This window comes from Toxotes jaculatrix, chromosome 2 (assembly GCF_017976425.1).
Source record: "Toxotes jaculatrix isolate fToxJac2 chromosome 2, fToxJac2.pri, whole genome shotgun sequence".
NCBI lineage: Eukaryota > Metazoa > Chordata > Actinopteri > Toxotidae > Toxotes > Toxotes jaculatrix.
This window is the reverse complement of record NC_054395.1, coordinates 14779956-14803093: the sequence shown is the minus strand read 5'-3', so window position 1 is coordinate 14803093 and position 23138 is coordinate 14779956. Positions and strand designations below refer to the sequence as shown.

Genomic DNA, 23138 nt, shown 5'->3' with positions numbered 1-23138 from the left:
CAAACGAGAGGCAATTTCATGGGGCTGAAGAACCCTACAATGACTGTTTTGATACGGGAGTAGCGTTGGGATTGCTGAGAACAAGCTGCATAATGTATGAAGGTTAAATGACTTGCATTCACCGCTTCTTAGACGTGACTAACTGACTTCCAGAACACTTTAAATGGAATTAAAGTATCATTTCTGCCAGGGCATTAAAATGTGCCTCTGTCTTCAGCCAGAATAGACCAGAATAGTGGTTTGCGTCCAGCTACAGTATTTTGTGGAATACTTTTTTTTTTTATTTAAAATGCTTGTCTGATCACATTATGGTCACAGTGACAAATTAATGACAAAGTGTCTTCCTAGTCTTAATTTATTTGCACAAGTAGCAAAACAAACAAATTAAAAAAGCTCATCACAAAAGTGGTGTGTTGCTGTAGCAGCATCTCACCAAACAAAGAAATAAAACAGGCACAATAAGATCAGAAAATGAAATGCAATCAGTGAAACTGTTTTGAAAATTTGGAGGATATCCTTGTAGCACCAGTGTCACAGTCTCATACCAAGTAATCATCAACATACTGCTTCAGCTAGCCTCATGGTTAAATGTAATATCAAAGCTTCAACACATAAATTATGGCTACGTTGAGTTGCGTCAACTTAGAGGTCACTGTATAAAAATTTCAAGTAGTCTATAACTATACATACAATGTTCTTGTCAACAAGCCATGAGTCTTAAGTTAAAGTGAGGGATTCAGCCTTAGCACTGGTGTAGCTGATCTTCCATCCCTTGTTTTTCCCACTAGAGTCAGATCTAAAGCTAACATGCACTTGGTAACTTCCTGTGTCAATGCGAGCCGGTGTGGTTGATCCACAGAAGGGTCCATACTCTTGTCCAGCTGTTGAAATCTTGAAAAAGAGGCGCATTAAATAAAAAACAGGGTTGTTGATTCATTAAATGCCTGCCTGATTGATGTCCAGCCAAACTTAAATATGCAGGAAACCGCATGACCATGCAGTATATCACCCAAGAAGGACAAATTCAGTGGCAGACCGCCTCCACAAGCATGAGTAGGAATACATTGCTTATTCATCATCTCGTGAGTGAGTGAGTGAGTGTGTGTGTGTGTGTGTGTGTGTGTGTACGTGTGTGCATTAGGTTCTGAAGTCACGTGACTAACCTTCAACATATCGTATGGACAGGGGACATCTGGGTGCCCCTCTACGTCAAAGGGTGCCAGGAAGTCCAGGATTATTCTGAAGCCCTCCGGTCGACGGATGGTGTGGTCACACTGACTCATGGGTGGGTAGGGGTTTGGGTAGCCCGGACTGGTCAAAACCCCCGATGGCGAGGTCAACACCTGACTTTGGCATGGCACTATGAGGGGAGACTCACACACTAAATTAAAATGTTATTTAACTGAGGTCATCAGTGTTCAAATCTTGGCAACTCGTGCATGAAAACGTACAAAATAGTGTTAAGACATCTACCTACAACTGCTTTATGAGTGACAAAGTTGTGGCTATGAAAAAGTTTTTTCAAAAGTATAAAGAAAATAATTTTATTCATGTCGATTGAGACATTTCCCGGCATCATAAATGATGGGATTCATTTAGGTTTGCATTATTGTCCTGGCAAGTGTGCAGATGTTGTTACAGACAAAAACAAATGAGTATTGCAAAGAGGCTGAGTTGCTGTAATTCATATAATTAGCACAATCTGTAGGCAGATAATCATTTTTTGCCTATTCATTGCGTGATTTGTTTTGTCACCCTTTTTCCTCTGGCAAAGAATAATAATTTAAGGCACATCAACTGGTAATTGTGATAAATTACCTAGTGTCAGTACACTATTAGCGCTGCACACAGGTATCAATTTTTAATGCCATTTTGAAGTTGCTTTTCCCTTAGGAACCGACAGTAATTAACCTTGCTTTACACCAGCTGGCAGAGATCAACTACTTTATGCATCAGTATGCCTTTTCAGTCTGAAATGAGTTAGCGCAGGCCAGCTACGATAGAGTGAAATCCAATCTAGAACACTATCAACCGTGTACCCTGTGTAAAATGTCAGAAAATTGTTTTTTCGAAGATTCGTTCCTCAGTACTGTGAAACATTGAGAGCATCATTTTTTTCTTACAATAATTAAGCTTACAACAAGTTTACAACATACCAGTTTGGTCTTATTTTCATCCACGCTTCTCGCAAAGTCTGAAATCAGCAACATTTTGTATTTTGGTTGTTTCATATAAACACCTTAACACCACATGGGCAAACTATGCCAACTTAAAGATTCAGCCATTATTGTAGTTATTTCATCAACACCTGCTGTGGAATTGTAATTTGTTAAAGTCAACTGCCTCAAATGCACACTAATGGACATTGCTTTGCTTTTATTGAGATCAATATCTGCTGTGTCCTTTAGTGAGGAGCTGAACACAGTATTTACCTTACATTACATTTTGTATTTACAGAGATCAATATTCAGTCAAACCCTGCGTGCCAAGCTCTTAACACTGCACTTCACTACACATCCTTTGACTGACTTTAATTAAGCTTGGATGAACATGATGAACGTCTTACCTGTGCAGGATCTTTTGTTATCATGTAGAAGGAATCCTACTCTGCATGTGCAGTAATATCCACCAATGTAATTGTGGCAAAAATGATCACACACTCTCTCCCCATCCAACTTGGACAGGCATTCATTGATATCTGTGAGAGACAGAGGGGTTCAAGAGTGAAACACTACACAACACTACATGTGTTTTTTTTTCCTTTCACAAACATACTTTACATGGGGGAAAGTGGAAGTATCTTTATATGAATGTCTTGTAAATGTGCCAAAACAAACAAAAATGTGCCAAACCTCAACATAAATAATTTATGATTACGTTTTTGGTTTGCACCATTCTCTAGTGCGTCGAACACTAGCTCACACAGAAATGTACCATTAATTTGCTGAAACTAACCGATGACCAGATGTTGGATGAACAGTTTAAACAGAGGTGCTGGAGTAGCCTCCAAGGTGTGATCGATACAGCCAATTTAAACACGAGTTAAGATTTTAAAGTACAGACAGGCCTTTTTTTTTTTTTTTACTTTAACAGCAGAAAACTAAAAATAATTGGAAGATTAAAAAAAAAAAGTCTGTAAAGAACTTATCTGGTGCGAGTAACACGTTCTGTTTGAATTTAAAGATGTCAGTACAATGAAAAATGGGATGAAGTATTTGCCAAACTGTTTAAAGTAACTGTGTTATTACATTTGGACAATCTGATAGTACTGTTGCACTTTATCCCTGCTGTGTGCCATTGTTTTGTCATTCTACTCTTTATGTTGCTTCTTTCTTTCCAAAAATAATCACTAATGTATATACTTGTGATGATATAATCATGCTGTTTTCTCTTGAAAACTCTATTACACTCTGTGTAATTACAGCCTCCAAAAATGTATCTGCCTCGTGGCAACAAATGTCACTATTCTGCATCACCTTCTGAGGTGTAAAATGCTTGGAAGCCGGTGAATCGGCCCTCGTTAGAGTAGTCACTCCTAAAGACCACTGACATGAGCTTCCCGGCTGACAGGATGATGGTGTTCCTGGGGGTGCTTTCATAGTTCTTCTTTCCCTCACCGCAGAACCGCAAGGTTTCATTTCCCTCTGCCAAAACCTGGTTTGACAAGGTCAGAGGCCTTTTAGTACAGACAACCAGTGCAGACAATCGGAATTGGAGTATTGTTTTGCAAGTACCTGGATGTAGTCGTATTCACACTGGTTGGAGGGTTCCAGGCTGAAGTGGGTGAAGTAGAGCTTGACCCTGTGGCCGTCTGGGGCAGTGATGTTCCACACTATGTGCTGGTTGTCGGGGTATGGCTGGGGGAAGTTGGGGGAGGTGAAGCTGCCGTATAACCCTCTCATTTCCACACTCAGTGAGACATGGAGGAGGGAAAACAGGACAAATACACAGCACCCACTGGGCAAAATTAGGTGTGATAGTAGCTTTTTCAAGGATTATTTTTGCACAAATAAAATGTTAGCTGACGCTCACCTGGTCATGTTGGCTGCCCAGTCCCCTGGATATTTAGTGTGTTTTGGAAAGCTTCACTCTCACTGATCTGAGGGTGAATGAACCCAGCTGTCCTGGCTTGTTGACATTTAGGTAAACAAAGTGAGACAGGCACATGATCAGTTTGTCATCTTTCCCCACCTCCCTCAGTCACAGAGATCAATCAAATTGACGAATGTCAGAATAATTTATATTCATTTGCACTCTTAAACTCTTCTCCTTATGGTTTTATTCACTGCATTCAACAAAAGACATGAAGGAAGACTGACAGCACATCACTTGGTTGTCCAAATCATCCAAAAAAGAGCCATAATTTAGAACAATTTCCTATATTTTATGTCAGATTTCAAATTTGAACAAATTTAAACATAACAATTAAGACTTATTTATAAAAATGAAGATCCCCTGTCACCTGTACCACTTCATTGCCCTATGAAACGTGTTTAGACAGTGAAGCTGATCAGAACAGATTCTAATTATTTCAGACTCTGCTCTCATGATTGCTGAGCAGCGAGGCTGTCGAATAAAAGCCTCAAAAATAAATACACAATACCCACAACATTTACCAGCTCAGCCCTTTTGTTTGCACCTAATTACTGTATCGGGGATGAAAACAGTCAGCGGTATATCAGCAACAGTTTCCCAGTAAATGAAACCAGATTCCTTACTTTGATTGATTGTTTTTATTTATTTATTCATTATTTTCTAACATATCTGCGTCTTCATCGTGCCAAATGCTTTAAGGTCAGACTTTATTGGAAAGGCTTTTATGAGCGAATGGATTATCCATAATGTCCGTTTGGACGGAGTACAGATATAGATCATTCAGAAGTGATGGGGCCTTTCAGCCAGCGACAGTTGTACAATAAGTAAGCATATAATAGCCAACCCCCATTTTCCCTAATGCTAAAGCACTAATGGCTAGTATTGAAGTGAATTACAATAATTATCCACATAAACATCAATGTTAATTTCCCTTTGCAAATGACCTCTCTGATGGTACTCTTTGTAAATGGTGCCATAACCTTTTCCTTTTTGCCTGATTGTGAGCTGGTGGGATGTTGAATCTGTGTTGACAGCAGATGTTGTCCTGTTGGATATCATCCAGCTGCCACTCACACTTTGAAGCTCCAGTGTGATGCACCAACAGAAATGACTGCCTTTGACACCAAACAAACAATTCCTGGAAAATCTAACTTCATCAAAAAACAAACAAAAAAAAAGACAATAACGATTGTGCTGCTTATGCTCCATGCGTCATTCAGGTCCAGGGTCTCATTTCCGCTGCCTCTGAGAGTGTAAATTAATTTCAAGCTTCTGGGCCTTTATTTCCAGAAAACTCAGTGGGATGTTAAAGGTGAAAATAGAGAAAGGATCCAGGGCTTTTTTTCCACTTAGACTTACCCTCCAAGGAGCTGCATCATCACTCATTACACTATTAAACCTCCTGACAACTTTCTTCTTTTTGGCCCTGAGTGCATTTTGGCACTCTTGTCTCAAAGATATCCCACCCAGTCTTTCTCTTTGGTACAGAGAGCTCTTCATTAAACTCCCCCATGAAAGCATATTTGTTGTTTTAAAAAGGGAGAGACAGACTGCTCTAACCTCTCAGTCACCTCTCAGATTTTCTTTTGTTTTTACAGTGGGATGAAACCTGCAGCCTCCTGCTAGTGGTTCTTTAGATGTTTCCGGTGTCGTCTTAAGTTTATAAGGTGAAATGTAACATTCTTTTTAAAATTTATCCAGCTCATATTTGTATGTCATGTTGTATTGAAGGCTGTTTTATCTTCTCACACCTATGTTTTTTTTCATGTCTGTAGTTTGCTTTTTTTTTTAAACAGTTAAAAAATGTTTACAAAATGTTTTGAATTCACTGTCCTTGATGAAAGACAAGAGTTGGATTTGACTGTATTACAATCTTATAATTCATATAATAATACTTAAAATAATACAAATAATAATGCTATTTATATTATTATTTGTGTAATTATTCACCTTGATGTTGAATCAATAGATACTAGACCATTTCTACCCAGTTTATTGTTGAGAAAAACTAATGAATTACTCGTTACGATCCTAAAATACATTTTTTAGGCACTAACACACACTGATAACGTTATTCAGAGTCAGATAATTTCAAAGCCTAATATGCAACTGTATGTTTGGGGTGTGCCCGATTCATCGATTCATAGATTAATCGTGACGCGACACTTGACGATTCAGAATCGATTCATAAATGTTCAAAAATCGATTCTTTTAATAACGGAAGGAAAGTGCAGCGGTCGGAACGAAAAAAAAGTAGAGCGTGCCCCCCGGACATATTATGGGGCCCTATGATTTCCGCGACCACTGAATCGCGGAATTCGCCGACTAAAACGGAATCTATTTTAACGCGGAATATCCCGGAATTTGACATAATTTGAGTGCAATGCTGTTTCCGTGTGGAATAGGAACGTGTGTCTGGGGAAAACTGCACGGAGGGAAGCAAATCTTGGTGGCACAACAAGCCCCTTTCACAGACTAAGCCCCTTCAAAACAATGTAAACATGATGAAGCGGCTGACTACGGCTCTGTGTTCGTCGGCGAAAAAACTGCGAAACTCATATCCTGTCAACACTCCGTTGACTGGAAACGTCAGAATACGCGCAGTGACCATTTAGTGTCCAAAATCCATATGAGAAACAATCTGGCTGACATGCACGTACAGTAAGATTTAAAGGATTACTTTCTGGACATGTAAATCAAGACATCAGATTGTAATAGAAGTGGAAATATTGTCAATTTCCTTTCCCTACTTTTTCTTTTCTTTTTTAACATGTTTTTTTTCATGTACATAATAAAATAAATCAGAATCATGTCAGTACAGCCACACAATATATATTTTTAGTATTATTATTGTTTTTAATCTACATCAATAAATGAAACAGGCATTACATGTGCGAGCTAATGCATTTTTCTTCTTTTATCAGAGGAGTTAGAAAAGAAAAGAGATAAACGTGTTTTACTTCAATGAATGGATATGTAAAAATATACATTATTTTACAAGTAACTGATAAAAGAAACATTCTATGTGGGTAAAAAAAAGATTAATCGAGATGCATCGATAATCGGGGAATAATCGAATCGTAGCACTGTGAATCGTAATCGAATCAAATCGTGAGGTGACTTAGATGGCACACCCCTAATGTTTAGTTTCAGTAGGTTTTCCTTAATGTGAAACATATACAGCACTTGTATTTGTGAAGTATAGCAAATTTTGTAAAAGAACGTTAAACGCTGTAATTTTGAGGTATGCTAGATTGTGAATGAGCCAGAAATCATATTTTCTAATCACAAAAAGATCTCTTCAAGAGGATTTGGTCTTCTTCATAATATACTGCTTGTTTGTTTTATTGACAGGACATAAAAAGATCTTTTTTGGGAGGGATCCAAAACTGTTTTCTGCACTGCAGCGTGTTCTGAAATATAAAAAGTGACAGCCTCCCTCTAAAACGCCTGCGGCTACTGACATCGGCACCTTTCCATCTTTTCCGGTGCATGCTCTTTGTAGCTGCTCAGCTTTATAACCTTTTCACACCCTGAGATCATACCTTAAGGTGAGAAAAACCTTTCCCTTTATTGTGGCCGGCTGTGGACTGGAGGCAGTATTCAATAATACAGACAAAAATGAAAGAGAGAACAGCACAATTAACACATTAAAGCTTAAATTTGATTTCTGAATGCTGGGCAAATGTGAAATGTTTGAGCTGCTTGAATCAAAGTAAAAAAAATAAAAATAAAAACAACATTTTATCAAGAACAAAATGAAAGAAACAAAACAAGAGAAGAATGATAGTTTACAAATATTACAATATTTGTAATATTACAGATATTACAAATATTTTTGTAATATTGTGCAGCTCACTTGTAGTTTTTGAATCTGGACAGGGCTGTCTTGAGGCCGAACGGCAGAGAGATGGACTGACAGAAGCAATGATGTCATGAAGACAAAACCTGGAGCTGCTCTATAGACGGTGAATAATGGAACGACTGCTGACACCATTACAGCAGCTGTGGTGATTTTACTGGGATATGAGGACATGTTTGACTTGCAGCTTGAAGCCCCTCATACAAATAAAACTCACTCAGATGGACATAATGCCTTGAACAAAATTTCTGAGTCCACGGACCAGGTTACTATTTCACTGTCAAAGGACTGACTCTGAAAATTGTCATCTGGTGACGTCATCAATTCAAAGCTAAATACACCAATTTCCAGCTATAGAGGAAAGTTGTCTATTTCTGCTCCTTTGTTCAAAATCTGTGGAATAACGTGTGGTGAATTTTCCTTTTAAAGTTGTTTATCACCCCAGAGAAGAAGATTTTTTTGCAGAAGTGGAATGCATTAAAAGAGCCAGAACTGTAATTTGTTCTCCAGTTTTAACTCGATCAGATAAAACTTTTTGACACAACACAGAGGACTTTGCATTTGTACCTACGATAGCCGGAAAACAAATACAAAAAGCTTAATGTTGATGCATCCTGTATTTCCTGAAGGGCTTCTAGGTGACTTAAATCAAGCAACTCAGAGTCTCATCCTCAAAGCACAAAACACATTCATTATGAAGGCTTCAGGATACATTTGAATATTGGGGCGAGTGTTGTACATGTGCGTCACGAACAAAGCCCATTTGCAAGATATTGACTAAACTCAGCTGTGTGTTTGTGCATGTACCGCAGGTAATTTGCTCACACACATACACACAGAGCCGAGCATGAACTCAAAACGTGCAGGGACACAAGGCACAGGCCGTTTTGATTTCAGCATGATCAAATCTTGAATGTCCATGTGCGCAAGACAGATGCTGTCCTCGCAGCATTGTTTCACCTGCTTGGTGTACCATGCAGTAATGAAGTGCTTCCTTATATGAAGTCAGCCAGTCATTAAATAAAGAATAGGACACTTGAGATCAATTGAAACTACACAGTGACTGTATCTGGAGACTCAACAAAAGGCTGTGATGGAGATGCAGGGAGAGAGCTTCAAATCAATGTCATATCATAGCCTGAAAAGAGACAAAAGGAGGAAAGTTTCTATCGTTTTTATTTCACATTTTCCACAATTTATAGATTCTCTGCTGGCCATGAGACTGCCTCTACAAGCTGTAAGCAGAGCTTTGCCCTGATTCAGTATCTCTCTGAACATCTTGTGCTAGAAACAAATTATACTCCCAGACATGCTAGTACACTTTGTGAATGTATTTACCCTCACTATGACATCTTTCTGCCATCTTCATCCTCAGTCTCATCCTCTTTCTCCTTTCCACTGGCTGCAATCACAGCAGTCTCAACCACCCACATGCTGTAAACTGTAATTAAGGACTTGAATAAGTGGGGATGTGTCACTTGAGCTGAACATCGAGGAACAATGCAGAGTTAATCCACTGTAATTTGCCCGTCCACTGTAGTTATGCAGAAACGATAGAGTTTAGGCTTCCACAGCACACTACCTGCTGCAGATAACAGATGGTTTAAAAGCAGCAAAGGGCAAGATGTCTCTCAGAGTCAGATAATAATTCACTCATTTGTCAGCGTCTGACAGGAACATTAGCATTTATTTCACAGAATTGAGAGCATAGGTATCACGTGATTGTGCTTTGTTCTATTCCAGGGTCTCCTCCTGTTTTCAAACCCTAAACAGCTGCCTTGACCTGAGCCTCGAGGCCAGATGTTCACAAGCTAAAGAAACAGAATTGATTGAATGCTGTCAATAAATATTAACACTATTCTTTGTTCCAAGGGGAGGAGCAGGTTCGGTTTAATGTTTCCATTAACACCGCCATTGTTGTTGCTGATTGCGCGTGGGTGCAGAGGATACAGTAAAATGGCTTACAACAACAATATGCCTGGAAATGTCTCATAGTGGTTTCTTGCTAAAGACTCATTTCAATTTCCGGCATACTTTAGAGAGCCAAGAGCTTCCTTTAGGGGTGATTTCAGAGAAAATGACGTGAAAATGGGACTTTAAGAATGTATAAACAAGCAACTGAACACAAAGAAAAACTGCTATTGGTGCTATCATCTTGGTGGGCATAATCAGTGATCAAGACAAAGATCTGACAAAATGATATTCAATTTGAGAAACACAAAGGTTTTAGAAATGTAAAAATTTTAAACTTTTTTTCCTAATATTGCATCCTAATGAAGCCAGTTAGAGGTTGCTCTGCTTGTATCAGAAAAGCGCACAACAAGGACAGACAGACTGAACAGTGCTTCTTCTGCTGGATTAATTATGTGGAAGTTTCCTGCTCACTTCAACCAATGACTGATGTCTGACTGCCATGTTTGACAGTTAAACAAGTTAAATTTATTGCTCAAAAAATAGTTCCACTTGGCTAAGTTACTTTTTTGTTATGTACACTGACTGTTCTGTTCATCAGTACAGCTGATGAATATTTTATGTACAAAATGCATGTGGACTTTCTCGTTATTTCTCTGGTTCTAAGAATTGAAACAAGACAATATCAATTGTTCGATCTCTTCACTGACGGTGCATGATGGTAAATTCTGCACAATTTTTTGTGATTTTTAGTAAAATTAGTTATGAACACTTGGTTTGGGGGTAGGGGCATTCACTTTTTAGGTTTGAGAGACTACAGCTTCTAAAAGATTTTCCAATTATCTTCAAAAACCCACAGAAATATATTAACAAGGGTTTGTCACAGAGGGGCAGGCAATGAAATCATCCACATGGGAGAAACAAAACCTTAGGAACAAAACTAAACAAGAAAAATACAAAAGTCCTTACTTGAAACGAAACCAAGGTAAGTCCATGAGGGGGAAAACGCAGGAACACAGGACACAGGAACATGAACGAACACAACATGAACAGACTCGAGCATGGACACTGACATGGCAACACACGAACCGACAAGAACACAGGGGCAGACAATCACAAATGGAGGGAAACAAGACAAAGGCAGGAAGTAGAACAAGACAAGATACACAAGGGTCATGATTTCAAAATAAAACAGGAACTATGAGCAAAACTTGACAAACGAAACAGTCCAAAAGTCCACAAAAGAGAGTTCAAAACACAACAAAAAGGGTTCAGAAAAAAGCCCCCTTAGGGGCTAGTCATGACAGGGTTCTCCTTTTTTTACACAAAGATCATTGTAATAACTGCATATAGCTGTAGCAGAGCCTTGATGTATTCACCACAAAGTGTCCCAAATGCTAAACCCACATGTTCAATGTATAATTCATTGTTCACCTCGTTTTCCAACATCCCTCGATGTGAATGACCAAGAATGGCTCCTGATGAATTGATGTTGAGCCTTTTTGCGCTGGATTTCATTCCTGACGTCAGGCCCATTACTCTTTCGATTTGGCCTGGCATGGCTCTTTTTCACAGATAACAAATATGGTCATTTCCTTGCTAATTCAAGCAGGCCCCAGCTTTAGCAATTCAGTGGACTGCCATAAGGCAGTAAACCAGTCAGTGACGTTGGTGCGAGGAAGCAATGATGAGAAATGGCACACAGGTGCTGCTCTCGCCCCTGAATCCTTTCCTTCATTATGGTGCCTGACCACCACCGTGCTCTTTCCTTCATTATGTTTCAAACAGGTCTCTTGCACAAAACTACTGAATTATAATTAAGGCCAAAAGAAAATGAATTTTTACTTCAGAAAAAAGAAAAAAACACACTTACTCACCGAGCATGACTCTCACAAGTCAGGAAATTACTCACCTCTTTTAAGTTCTTGGTAAGCCTGCAGGGCTTTTAATGAAATAACACGATGATGAACCAAAACACTATGATTGCCCCTGCCTAACATGCTGTTGGTCCTTTGTGTCACGCCGACCCAGTCGTCAGGCTCTTGTCAAAGATGCATCCACTCATCATAAACACACCCATATCACTGATATGAAATTATATAATAGTGCTGACAGGCCATGACTCAATAACTCCAGTAGGGATATTAATGGGGGGGTTATTTCTTGTATAATTGATTAAACATTTTCAGGTCTGTTAGGCTTGAGAAAAATGATGGTCAGCCTGAACATTAAACATGGATTTCCAATATGAGTAATGGCACGACTCGTCTGCAGCAGCGAGGACTTCACATGCCATTAATAAACGAAAACCATCACTGTCACCCATAATGCTGTGGTGACATTTAGGATCTCAGTGGCTGACACAGTGTGTGTTTGTGTGTGTGTGTGTGTGTGACCATTTGACATAAAGGGATTTTGTGTTGTTAGAGCAACTGCAATCAGGTGTATTGCCATCCCACAAGGGCCCAATTGTCCTGAAAATAGTCATAAGTAGCACTACATACTGGGAGAAAATAACATTACTTGAGATACTCATCTGGTGCTGTGGCAACAAGTCTATTACAGGTGCAAAGGCTGAGCCAAACAAGAGCAGTTCTGGTAGCTAATCACAGGAATGCGTCCCTTGTGATTAGAGACCTATATTGTACACATCGTGCAGGACACTGCAGTGCTTAAACAAGACAGTCAATATCACCTTGTGATGCTTTCTTCCCTCCCTGCAATCCTGTTCTTCTAATGACACTATCCACATGAGTGGCTCCTGGTCATGAGTCTGACGTTTAGTGTAAAAGCCAAACTAATGACCTGTGACAGTAACTCCCACTGATTTATCATGATGGATCACATTTACTCTGATGGAAGTATAGTGACTATAATTCAGCAACACTCTGCAATTGAAACTTATGCGCAGAGGCTGTGTGAGTGTAAATGACGCGAGTGCTTGAGCTGTTTTTCAATCTGTGTTTTACGTCCAATCAGCTTCCCTCGACTCAGTGTTGTAGAACAGCTGAATGTTATCGATATAATTTCTAACTTTGATAGTTTTTCTACCACTATGTCTCCAGTGGAAACTGGTCTTGACGCTCACAGTTCACCGAAAGATTTGAAAATTGTTTTCCACAACCTTGAGACATGCAAATGGCAATAATTTGCTTGGACAACACATTTTTACAGAGGGAGTCAAAACAAAGGAACTGATGAGATTAGTCGCCAGTGTACAGAATCATTCAGCTGGTCAACGAAGCACAAAACAATTAATCTTTACATGTTTTACATTGTCACCAGAAGTACAACCGCACATCTGCTCTGCAACGCCTCTGTTCCTTTGCTCACACTATACCCCACTGTCTTGCTGCTTAACCTAACAAAAATTCAATGGTTTTTGTGTGACATTTTCAGAGGAAAAGTTTGTATGCAACCTTTTTATGTCTGGCACTGTATCAACTGCAGAGACATAGCCACACAATTCAATTCAGCCAAGGATATAAAATGAGCCCACTGTTTTTGTAGGTCTAGCAAGTGTAAAATTGGCCTCACCTGCAAAATACGAATATAACCCGCTGGGCAATTTTAGGTCAATTTGCCATCAAAATGGTTATAGCCCTCCAGGCTAAATTTAGGCCAGAAAGCTTTAAAAGTGAAGGATGTCATAGCCTGCATAGGATATGGAAGATGTAAAGCATTATAACATTATGTCCCCAGTTTTTCTGTATTCCACACTAGATCAGAATATTGCACAATGTGTGTGGCAGCACACAAAAAGCTCCCTGGCTCTCAATTGTACATTATCTAATAAAAGCAATGAGCATGTTAGCATGTTGATCTTAGCGTTTTAAAGCACCACTGTGCCTACACACAGCCTCACTGGGTTGTTAGTATGACTTCTAGTCTTGTTTTAACACATCATTATGGATAATCTAGTCAAAACTTTTTTGGGGTTGGTTTATTTTTATTTACGTATCTTTGTATATTTTACTGGTAGTCCTAATTCCCTGTGAGGGCAAAAAAACAAACAAACAAAACCTCAAGAAGTAGTTGTCATGATTAGAGCACACTAATGAGCCCTACTTTAAGATGTCTTATATTAAACCGGTTAGATAGCTACTTTTTGCTACTATGAATGTAACCTGCGGTTTGCACCCCATACACCCACTTAAATGTCATTGTTAACTAAATCCTTGAAAACCTGTGTTTTGCTTTCACACCACAGACCTGCCCAGCTTCTCAAAGTGGTGGCATCCAGAATGAATAGGGTCACTATAGTGACCAGCTTGCTGCAGCCCTGGCTCATGCTGGTGACAGCTCATTTTCTGAGCCACGGCTTTAGCACTGAAAGAGCAGAGGGCCCTATAATGATCAGCTTTTAGCGCTGGCACTGGGAGGCTGAATAAGCCATCAGGCATCATTAGGCCCTGCTGGGGGAAAACAATCTCTGCATTCCCGTCGGTGCTCCCAAACAGGAGAACTCTTTGGGAGAAATACATCAGAGACACTTTAGCCTGTGTGTTAGAATGCTTTGCTCTGTCAGTGGTCAGAGACAACACATTCCTGATGAAGTTTTATTTAATCAGAAACGCCTGGTTGTCAGTTTATCTGTCAACACCTAAAAGTTTTTACTTACGCTAAAATCTTGATTTAAAATAAAAAAGGAAGCAGCAACTCATCAACAGCAGCAAGACATGAATTCATAATACTTTCATCTGAATGGGGAAGAGGCCGAAAATGCACTAATGATCTCTCGGCAGAATAATACAAACCTGTCACGTACACAGAGAGACAGGTCCATTATTCCTACTGGGCATGTCCTTTCCCGAGAACATTTTTAAAAAATGGTTACTTATATATTTATTTTACTTCAAAATGCCTCAGCTAGTCAACCAAACTGCATTTGTTCAGTGCTCTGGATACAACCTATCTAAAATGTCACAACTAAACAAATTGAGCCTGGCTGACAGAGATGAATAAGGCTCCTGCAGGCGCTGTGTCCAGTTTGAGTCGCTGGGTTAATAAAGTACAAGTGCATGTCTATGGACTACGCAGAACTTCCACCTCTGTTTTTCTAACAAAACACGTACACCCACTGTAATGTATCAAATAAAAATTCAGTGTGTGACAAGAATTTTCTGTAAAATGAACGTGATTATATTGTTTCATGTTTCCATTTGATTCTGGCACACGCTGAATCAGTACACGCTTTGAGAACACGACGCATTCTATTAAACACACACGTCAGCTGCAGTAGCCTGAATCTCTCAAACATTTAATTTCAAAAGATCATTTCATCCCCTTTTATGAAAATAATTAGTTTTTTCAGCATGAGTCTTTGTTGATAGCGTTTGTTGTACACAGGAAAGGACACAGCCTTTCTTTCACCGGGAAATCGCCACATAACCTGCCTGTTAACACCTTTCCTCAGAAGCATCAGCCGAGCACCGGGTGTTAATTTGGCCTGTCTTGACCGATTGAGGCCAGGTTTGGTGAACCGTTTGATGTTAACCGTTTCTAAATTTTCTCTAGTCCAGGATGAAAATAAGTTCTGACATCTGTGAAATACAGAGACAAACACAGTGATCATGTCTCGATGAGGGTGACACAGCTTACAATGAAGTTATCAAATATAATGTGTTTGTAGGTGACATCTTTATAAGAAATAAGATGTTAAATAACACAGTAAATCCTTTTGAGACACAGTACGTGTAGTGTCAATCAAGGTTCAGGTTTGCTCTCAGAAATAATCAATTTAGTGTGAAATCATCATGACAGATGAAATCTCCTCACTCCTTTCCTGTCTGGCTGTGGAAATATCACTCGGGGTGACGTGGAGAATTTTGGCCAGCGCTATGAACTTTTCTAAAACACGTTTGACACACACCAGAAGGTTTTATAAAGCGACGTTAATCTGTTCATCTTGGCAAAATAATTGGTTGGAGAGTCTTGGCAAAGTAGTGATTATACTTGCAGGACTAGCGTTAACCCCAGTTCGGCAGTTCCTTTGGAATGAATTGAAATCACTTTATTTTATTTTTATTACAGTTATGGCTAGGCTTTAAAAGCTGCATTAATTGATTTTTGTCCACTAAGGGACATAACAACTCGCTAACATCCCTGACATGTTATTATCTTCCAGAATAGTTATCACGAACCTATCAGCAAATGGTTGCCTTTTAAACATCCAATAGAAACAGATCAACACTAGTATTCATTTGGAGTTTCTGGTCACCATGTCAGTCCAACATCCATTCTCATGGTAGCTCTGCTTGTGGTCCTTGCTTAATATTAAACTCTCTTCACTAGCTTGTTTACTAACTTTGTCCACTGTTTGATGCTGGGCAGGTAGTATACAGAATCTGTTTAGCCTGTTTAGAGATTGTTTGTTGATAATAGCTACTGTAAACAGGGCTGACAAAATGGTGAGAACAAACCGCAAAATACATTTGTGGTCCAGAAAACCAAAAATGATGAGCTAAAATAGGCTAAAAAGCTCTGTATAATTGTAGAGCTGAATGATAATTCTCTGTGGTTTTGTCTCTGCAATTGAAACCTCATGTAATGATATGTAATGATTTGATTAAATGTTAATGAAAATATTGATTAACTTTAATTAATATTTGCATGAGGATCTTTGCCTATTGTATAATTAATGACCCCAAGATACTGTTCTTTACTAGATGTCCATCAGTCCCTTTTATATCATATGTTAATATGTATTTGTGGATGTGCATATTTACCCATCTAATTTTGATCATCAGAAGTCATTCATCAGGTGAATTATGGTCACTCTTTTTGTTCTGAGAGATAAAATCATCCAACTTGAAATAAACCATGAACTGTAGATCACGATGTACCACCAGCCTAAATAATTATACCATACTATAACAGTCACATCCCATAAAGTTTAGAGCTATTCTCTGCATTTATGTAACTATGGTGGGTTCACTTTGAAGTTGTTTTTTCATCCTATGAGGAGCACTAACAAAACCTAAGTCTTTGTTATTTTTAAACACCGGCACATATGAAGTCACATTTAAATTTGAATTACACAGTTAGGCTTGAGCAGTCCCTTCCCTCCTCCTTCAGATCAAAAGGAAAGCCAATAAAATGCTTTGCTTGCAGGCATCAGCTTTGATGTTGCTCCTCTGCATGCTCATTTGAGCCCAGGGGCATAAAGTCAGGAGTGGACAGCACCTCTACTGACATGAAATTGTTTTGTGTTCCCTCAACCCCAGAGATACTGATTGGTATCAGGCGCTGCGTTTTTAGGAGTAGAAATACATATTTTTTATTTTTTTTACATTTTTCTTTATTCTTCAAAATGATTATTTCTTTCTTTTACTCTGACACAGCAAAGCCTAGTTATTCTCCCACAAGTTGCAAATCAGGAAATTTGTCATTTTGATATGATTCTTATTCTTTCACCACTGAAAGATGCTGCATAATGAACTGTAATCAAGTAAGCCCATAGGAGCTTTTGTTTATTCAGCATCGTTAAAGGAGCGGCGGTGCAGAGTTCTCAGCGGTTGCGAGAACCATGTAATTACACTGCTTTGAAATTTGTGGAACTGTAACTCACCATCAAGTGCTGTTTTCAGGGGATTTTGCATTGTCTCTTTCAATAAAGAAAACTGGGATGGATCATTGAAAGAGCTTTTTCATCCACCTGTCTTGAACACGAAACGACAATAAAAAAAATCACTGTGGTCTTCAATGTTCCACCTGTAATTCAATCAGTACTGTGAACTTGTGTTAACTCATGTCTTTGCAGCCCCTGTGAAACAAGTACATTTATGAGTCATTACATACTATTCATCTTGTTCAGGAAGATGATGAGACGGTAACCCAGCTGAAAAGAGTGTACGGAGGCAACTCTGAGCTTTGCCTTTGGCTGTGTAGGATTTCTGTGGACTCTGGTGCTACGTTGTTGTAGGTTATTTAAGAATTCATGCATTTCACTGTAATCACATTTTATTATTGCCCCAGACCTCTGCTGAGCAGTGGATTAAATTCTGCATTGCCAGTTCTCTCACCCTCAGTTTGACCGGATGACGAACAAAATGTCACTTTTTATTTTAATACTCACACCCAGTAAAGGAGTTAGTGTATAAGAAAAGAAGTGCCAGAAAGGAAGTTTGTTCTGTTATTTCACCACACAAACTTAAATAATGTTACTCTAATGACTGTTAGTGATTGGCTTCCATTATTCAGCAGTCTATTATTTAATGCAAAGTGTTGTTCTTTTGTTTGTTAGTTAGTTTTTCCTCAGTTGTATAATTGGCTATTCATTTACAACTATTAAAAAGCACTACTTATTCAAACTAGCTTATACAATATCACCTCAGTGTAATTTACCACATGAAATCTATCAGTTCACTAATAGGGACTGCTGGCCCTGCTTGAAAGTCAATATTTGATTGTGGCCAGCCCCTAGTCCACTCTCTACCTCAGTAAGTGGTTAAGAACCAGACACATCATAGTGGCATACATGCCAGAAGGACTACGAGAGCCCATGGTAATTGTAGTGTGACTGATTGAGAATTGAGCTGCCAGTAGCCAACGCAGGGTCTTGTTTGCTACGAGAATCGAAAACTGGGTTGAGAGGGTCACATGTGAAACACTTCATTATCTCAACATGGAACAGCAGCCTTGCCTGCACTTTCAATATGAAACGCTGAGGTGAGATTCACATCAGCTCTGCACATCTTTTGTTTTTGAGCAGGATTTATCTTTAAAACTGTCATTTTTGAAAACATTTTATTGTATGTTTTATTTTAACAACAGATTCCCACCTCCCAGGCCACATGTACTGTAACTGCTGTCAAAGGACAGCGTCGTCGTGAATGAAGCGAAGCTCCTAATTTATTTACTTGCCTATCTTACGGACAGGTTTAACCACCTGTGATAAGTCACTGAAGCGTTTCCCACAACCTGTGATCAGGAATTAAAAAGGACCACTGTCTGGCAAATAATAAAACATTAAAAGTGTTTCTCATTGCGGATTTTCACCACCAAGTTGGGTTAAAATATGTTTTTATACATGTTTATATTTGGTAAGCATTTGGGCACCACATCATTATTTGGATTTAATTCAGATTCAGAAAATGTATATATCTTATTAATGGTAACTTTAATCTGTTTCTTCTTCTTCTTGAAATATAAATGGTTTTCTTTCACAAGGGTTGACATGTCTTTCCCCTTGAGCTTTTTTTTTTTTTTGTAACAAGTACAAAGCAGAGATACACACATAATGAACTGTGCTCTGTTACCTCTTAACAGCAGCACTGAAAAATGACTGATTTTCAGCGAAGAAGGTGAACAAGTGTGTCTGTATCTGCCACGTGCCATTTAGGACTACAACTTGGTTTTTAGTAGATGTAGAAATATATTTGCATATTAATAGCAAATCAGAAAATATTTCCACAGTTTGAGCGCAGTAAATGTTCTAATCATAATAAAAAGGGGGGGAAAAAGCAGCCGTAACTTCTGCATGAAATCTGATGTTGCATTTATATTTTAGAAGCAGATGAAAAATGTGGCGTTTTCCTATTATATCCATGCTTTATTATTGACCCCGAAAGACACTCTTAACATACATAAATACATACATTGTATACATAAATGCATACATAAATAATTAATATTCAACAGACACACTGTCTCAGTGAAGTCCATCGATGCTGCATGTCTGACAGGTGTAGATGATATGTACAGTTGAGGTCAACTACAGTTCATGTGGAGCTGGTGGGGAAGGAGTACATGTGGTAGGCAGAGCCGGGAGGTTTTGGGGCACTGTTAGCAGGAGGTGAAAGTTTTCCAGAAGAAGTTTTTACAGGGGGCTTTGCGGTCACGCTGAGGCAATGATAGCCTGTTGTAGACAGCCCTCTCCTCCAGACGAGACTCCAGCGGCTCCTCAAGATCCACAGGTGCCGCTGCTTCCCCCGGCAGCATGTTGGTGTCCAGAGCTCCATCTAACAAGCCAGAAACCAGCTTCAGGATCAGCTCCTTGCGCTCTTTGCTCAGCTCCTAACAAAAGAAAAAAAAAAGTTAAGAACATATTATTAAGGAGATTCGATCATGGAAAATTTGAAATTGTGATATCATGCAGTTATTTTACTGGGAAACAAAAGAAATGAATGAACAAATGAAAGAAATATTATTTTTCACTTTGAATTCACATGAAGAATTAAAATCTATTACTAATCTACTGAAAATTCTTTCAAATGCAAATTCAAAACATCCCACTATTTTTGATTTCATAAGAAATATTGACATTCTTTTTAAAATTCGAATTATTCAAACAACCCCCCCCCCCCCCCCCCCCCCCCGCAAAATAAAATAACCCAAAAATAAAATAAAAAAACAGATCAGTCTATTAATGATAAAAAGCTGAAATTAAGAGAAAATTTCCCATGAACAATAACAATATCCTTACCCTGTTCACGTGGATGGGGCTCCTGTCCTCCACAGGAAGCACGGCGGCTGCTCTAACGCTGAACAGAACCCCCATGAGAGCTGCTAACACCACCAGGAGCTGCATGCTGTGACAGGAGTGACGGACCAAAGCTACAGTCACAGGAGGCTCAGAGAGACAGGAGTGTGAGAGTGAGTGAGTGAGTGAGTGTGTGTGTGTCTATGTGTGTGTGTTTGAGAGCAGGAGGTCTGAGCCGCTCAGACTAGCCAGAGATCCAGAGGTGAGTGGTGGAGAAAGTGAAGTGTGGCTGGTCACAAGATTTGGAAACCACTGATGTTTCTTCTCCTCTACCTCCAAAGTCCCTCACTCTTTTATACGCCTCTCCCCCCGCAGTCTGCCACTGACGTAGATGGTGGTGGGTGTATGATGGAAGGGTGGAGGGTGCCTGTGTGCGTGTGTTTTGGGGGGGTGGGTGGGTCGGGGGTGTATGTGAGTGTGGAAGAGCAGGGGAGATGAAGGGGTCAGGACAGAACAAATGGAACCATTGAACACTTAGCCTTTTTGATGAATTGTGAGGTGGTCGCGCTCATGGAGGGAACATCTGCAACAGATGACGTCACGGGGCTAAAACCAGGTTTTGACATCAACATGTAACTAATGTATTGGCAGTTATGATAGACAGCCTCAAACGAGACCTCGTCAGGCAGGTGGACGGCCAATTCCACAACTCATCAACTGTGTATGATATCACCGGATGTGCTCTAACCCACCTTGACACTCAAAAGAAAACAACCACATTTCCCTGTAGCCGCAATCAAATCTAAATCTAAAAGAAATACAAACTGATCACAAACTGACTTATGGTTGATCACCTTCACATCCCAGTGTTTAAGCACTCCACTTCTGTCAACATCTGATTCCTGTCACAGTGCTTCCATGTGCCTCTCTGACACCCACAGATTACAATTGAGCGGTCTGACACTCACCATGACTCGGGGAAGTGTCTTCAGGAAATGGACATCACCAATCTGATGGAGTAAACACTCCACCAGATTGGTGACAGTCCTTTAAAAAAAAAGTTTCTTCAGCAATTTGGTTCCAGATCCATGATGGAGCTGATGAGCTAACTTTAGTCTATTGTGACATGGGAAATTTGGTAGATAAACCTAACAATGTATTCTTTGCTCTTTTGAATTAAAAGCAAAACAGTGACTGTGAGAGTGCATTGTATTCCAGATACATATACTGTAGACTGTAGCTGCTGTTCAATTAAATTCACACTGTAGAACAAGCTGTTTGGATTCTGCTAGTGAGAAACTGTTTGTGGCTACCAGTCCACATTCAAAATGAGTTCATTACTTTTTTATTCTCAGCAAAGTCTTTCCGACACAGTACTCTCTAGAGATTTGCCCTGGAGACTGTTTATATGATTTATATTCTGTAATTTTAATTGAAAATGTGAATGAAGCAGCACACATTACAGTTTTTATGTAACAGTGTCCAACAACAAAGGATTTAAGATGCATTTCTCTGATATAATATAGAGGTTATCCAAAATCATATGTTGCAGGTTACATAAGAGCCCATTTATGTGTCATATTTCTAAATGTTGTGGACTTTATATATGATTAAATAACATCACTTAATGTAGTTTATGGCTCAAAGAAGAAAATATTTGTGGGAGCAACTCCTAAACTGCTGCAAAGCCCAATTATACTGGTCTACATCAGGTAAACTCCTCACCACAACTCATTAAGGAGAGCTGATTACAGAATAAAATATACATTGTTGTCTGAAAGAAAATAGTTTCAAGTGTTTGAGAAGCTGACCGCAACCTCCAGCATACATTGCTGAAATAGCACAATTAACAGAGTTTACTGGGTTTACTTTTCTGACGTCTTTAGACAGTGCTACTGGCACGGAACATACAACCCTTATATTTCAGTATGCCTTAGCTGATATGTTCAAATGGATTTGTTGTGCTTTCAGAACAGTTTTTGAGGTATTCTCCTCATACAGAGCGGAGCTGAAGAAGCCCCAGAGCCAATCCAAAGATTAGCTGACTGGAGAAATTGCTATATTGGCAATTTAGTGTATTTGAAGAATCTATAACAACTGGCCTTCTTAAAAGTATCTGAAGCACAGTATGCAAGAGACTTCAAACAGTGAAAAACGTCAGCATGACGGCTGGAGTGTAGGAGCTCCCAGATGTTATTACTGTGCGTGGAAGTCTCTGTTTTCACTACATCTACTTCAAGCACGAGCACGGCCCCCCAGCACGGCCTCAGCAACACTCTAAAAGAGATCACAAAAGAACATTGACTCAAAGGTCATCTGAGGATTTCTCGTTGAGTGTTGTCTTTTTAAACCGGTGGATCTGGACACGTGGGGAAAACTGTCCATTTAACTGCAACGGAAAATCAAATGTGATTTGCTTTAAAATTTAAAAAGTAATGCGTTGTCTTCAAAGCTCTGTTACTGCAGTACAATTTTAATTTGCATCGTTAAAATACATCATACAGATGTTTTATTTCTTATGTTAGAGTTTGTGAACACTCCAACTACTGTAACGCACTTTAATCATATAACAATAACTGCATTGCATAGTTGCAGGTTGGTCACATTTACTCGAAAACCAGTGAGGACTGAGGTCTTACACAACAATTACTGGAGTTGATGAAACTGAGGGCAACAGTGACAGTTCACATTGCAAAGCACCAACTCATCTGAACAATTGAACAGAGCCAAGGGGCTTTTCATTCAAATTCAAAGGAAACGTAAAATGTAAAGTTATATCCTCTGAATATGCATTTGGTGAATTTGAACAGCATTAATTTAAATACATTCCTTTATATCTCCAAAATG

The 23138-nt window shown here is 39.2% G+C and overlaps 2 protein-coding genes across 2 annotated transcripts; both read right to left on the bottom strand.

Moving 5' to 3' along the window:
• Window positions 1-281: 281 nt before the first annotated feature.
• On the bottom strand, window positions 282-10939 carry masp2 (MBL associated serine protease 2). The gene is made up of 7 exons (XM_041065063.1): window positions 10838-10939; window positions 4033-4128; window positions 3735-3957; window positions 3477-3654; window positions 2567-2698; window positions 1164-1360; window positions 282-891 (listed from the first exon to the last, which is right to left on the bottom strand). Exons 2-7 carry the CDS (start codon window positions 4038-4040, stop codon window positions 718-720), a joined length of 912 nt encoding a protein of 303 aa, XP_040920997.1. The 5' UTR covers window positions 4041-4128; window positions 10838-10939; the 3' UTR covers window positions 282-717.
• An 8715-nt stretch (window positions 10940-19654) lies between these two features.
• LOC121200041 (somatostatin-1B-like) lies at window positions 19655-20399 on the bottom strand. The gene is made up of 2 exons (XM_041065089.1): window positions 20295-20399; window positions 19655-19885 (listed from the first exon to the last, which is right to left on the bottom strand). Exons 1-2 carry the CDS (start codon window positions 20397-20399, stop codon window positions 19655-19657), a joined length of 336 nt encoding a protein of 111 aa, XP_040921023.1.
• Between the last annotated feature and the right edge of the window lie 2739 nt (window positions 20400-23138).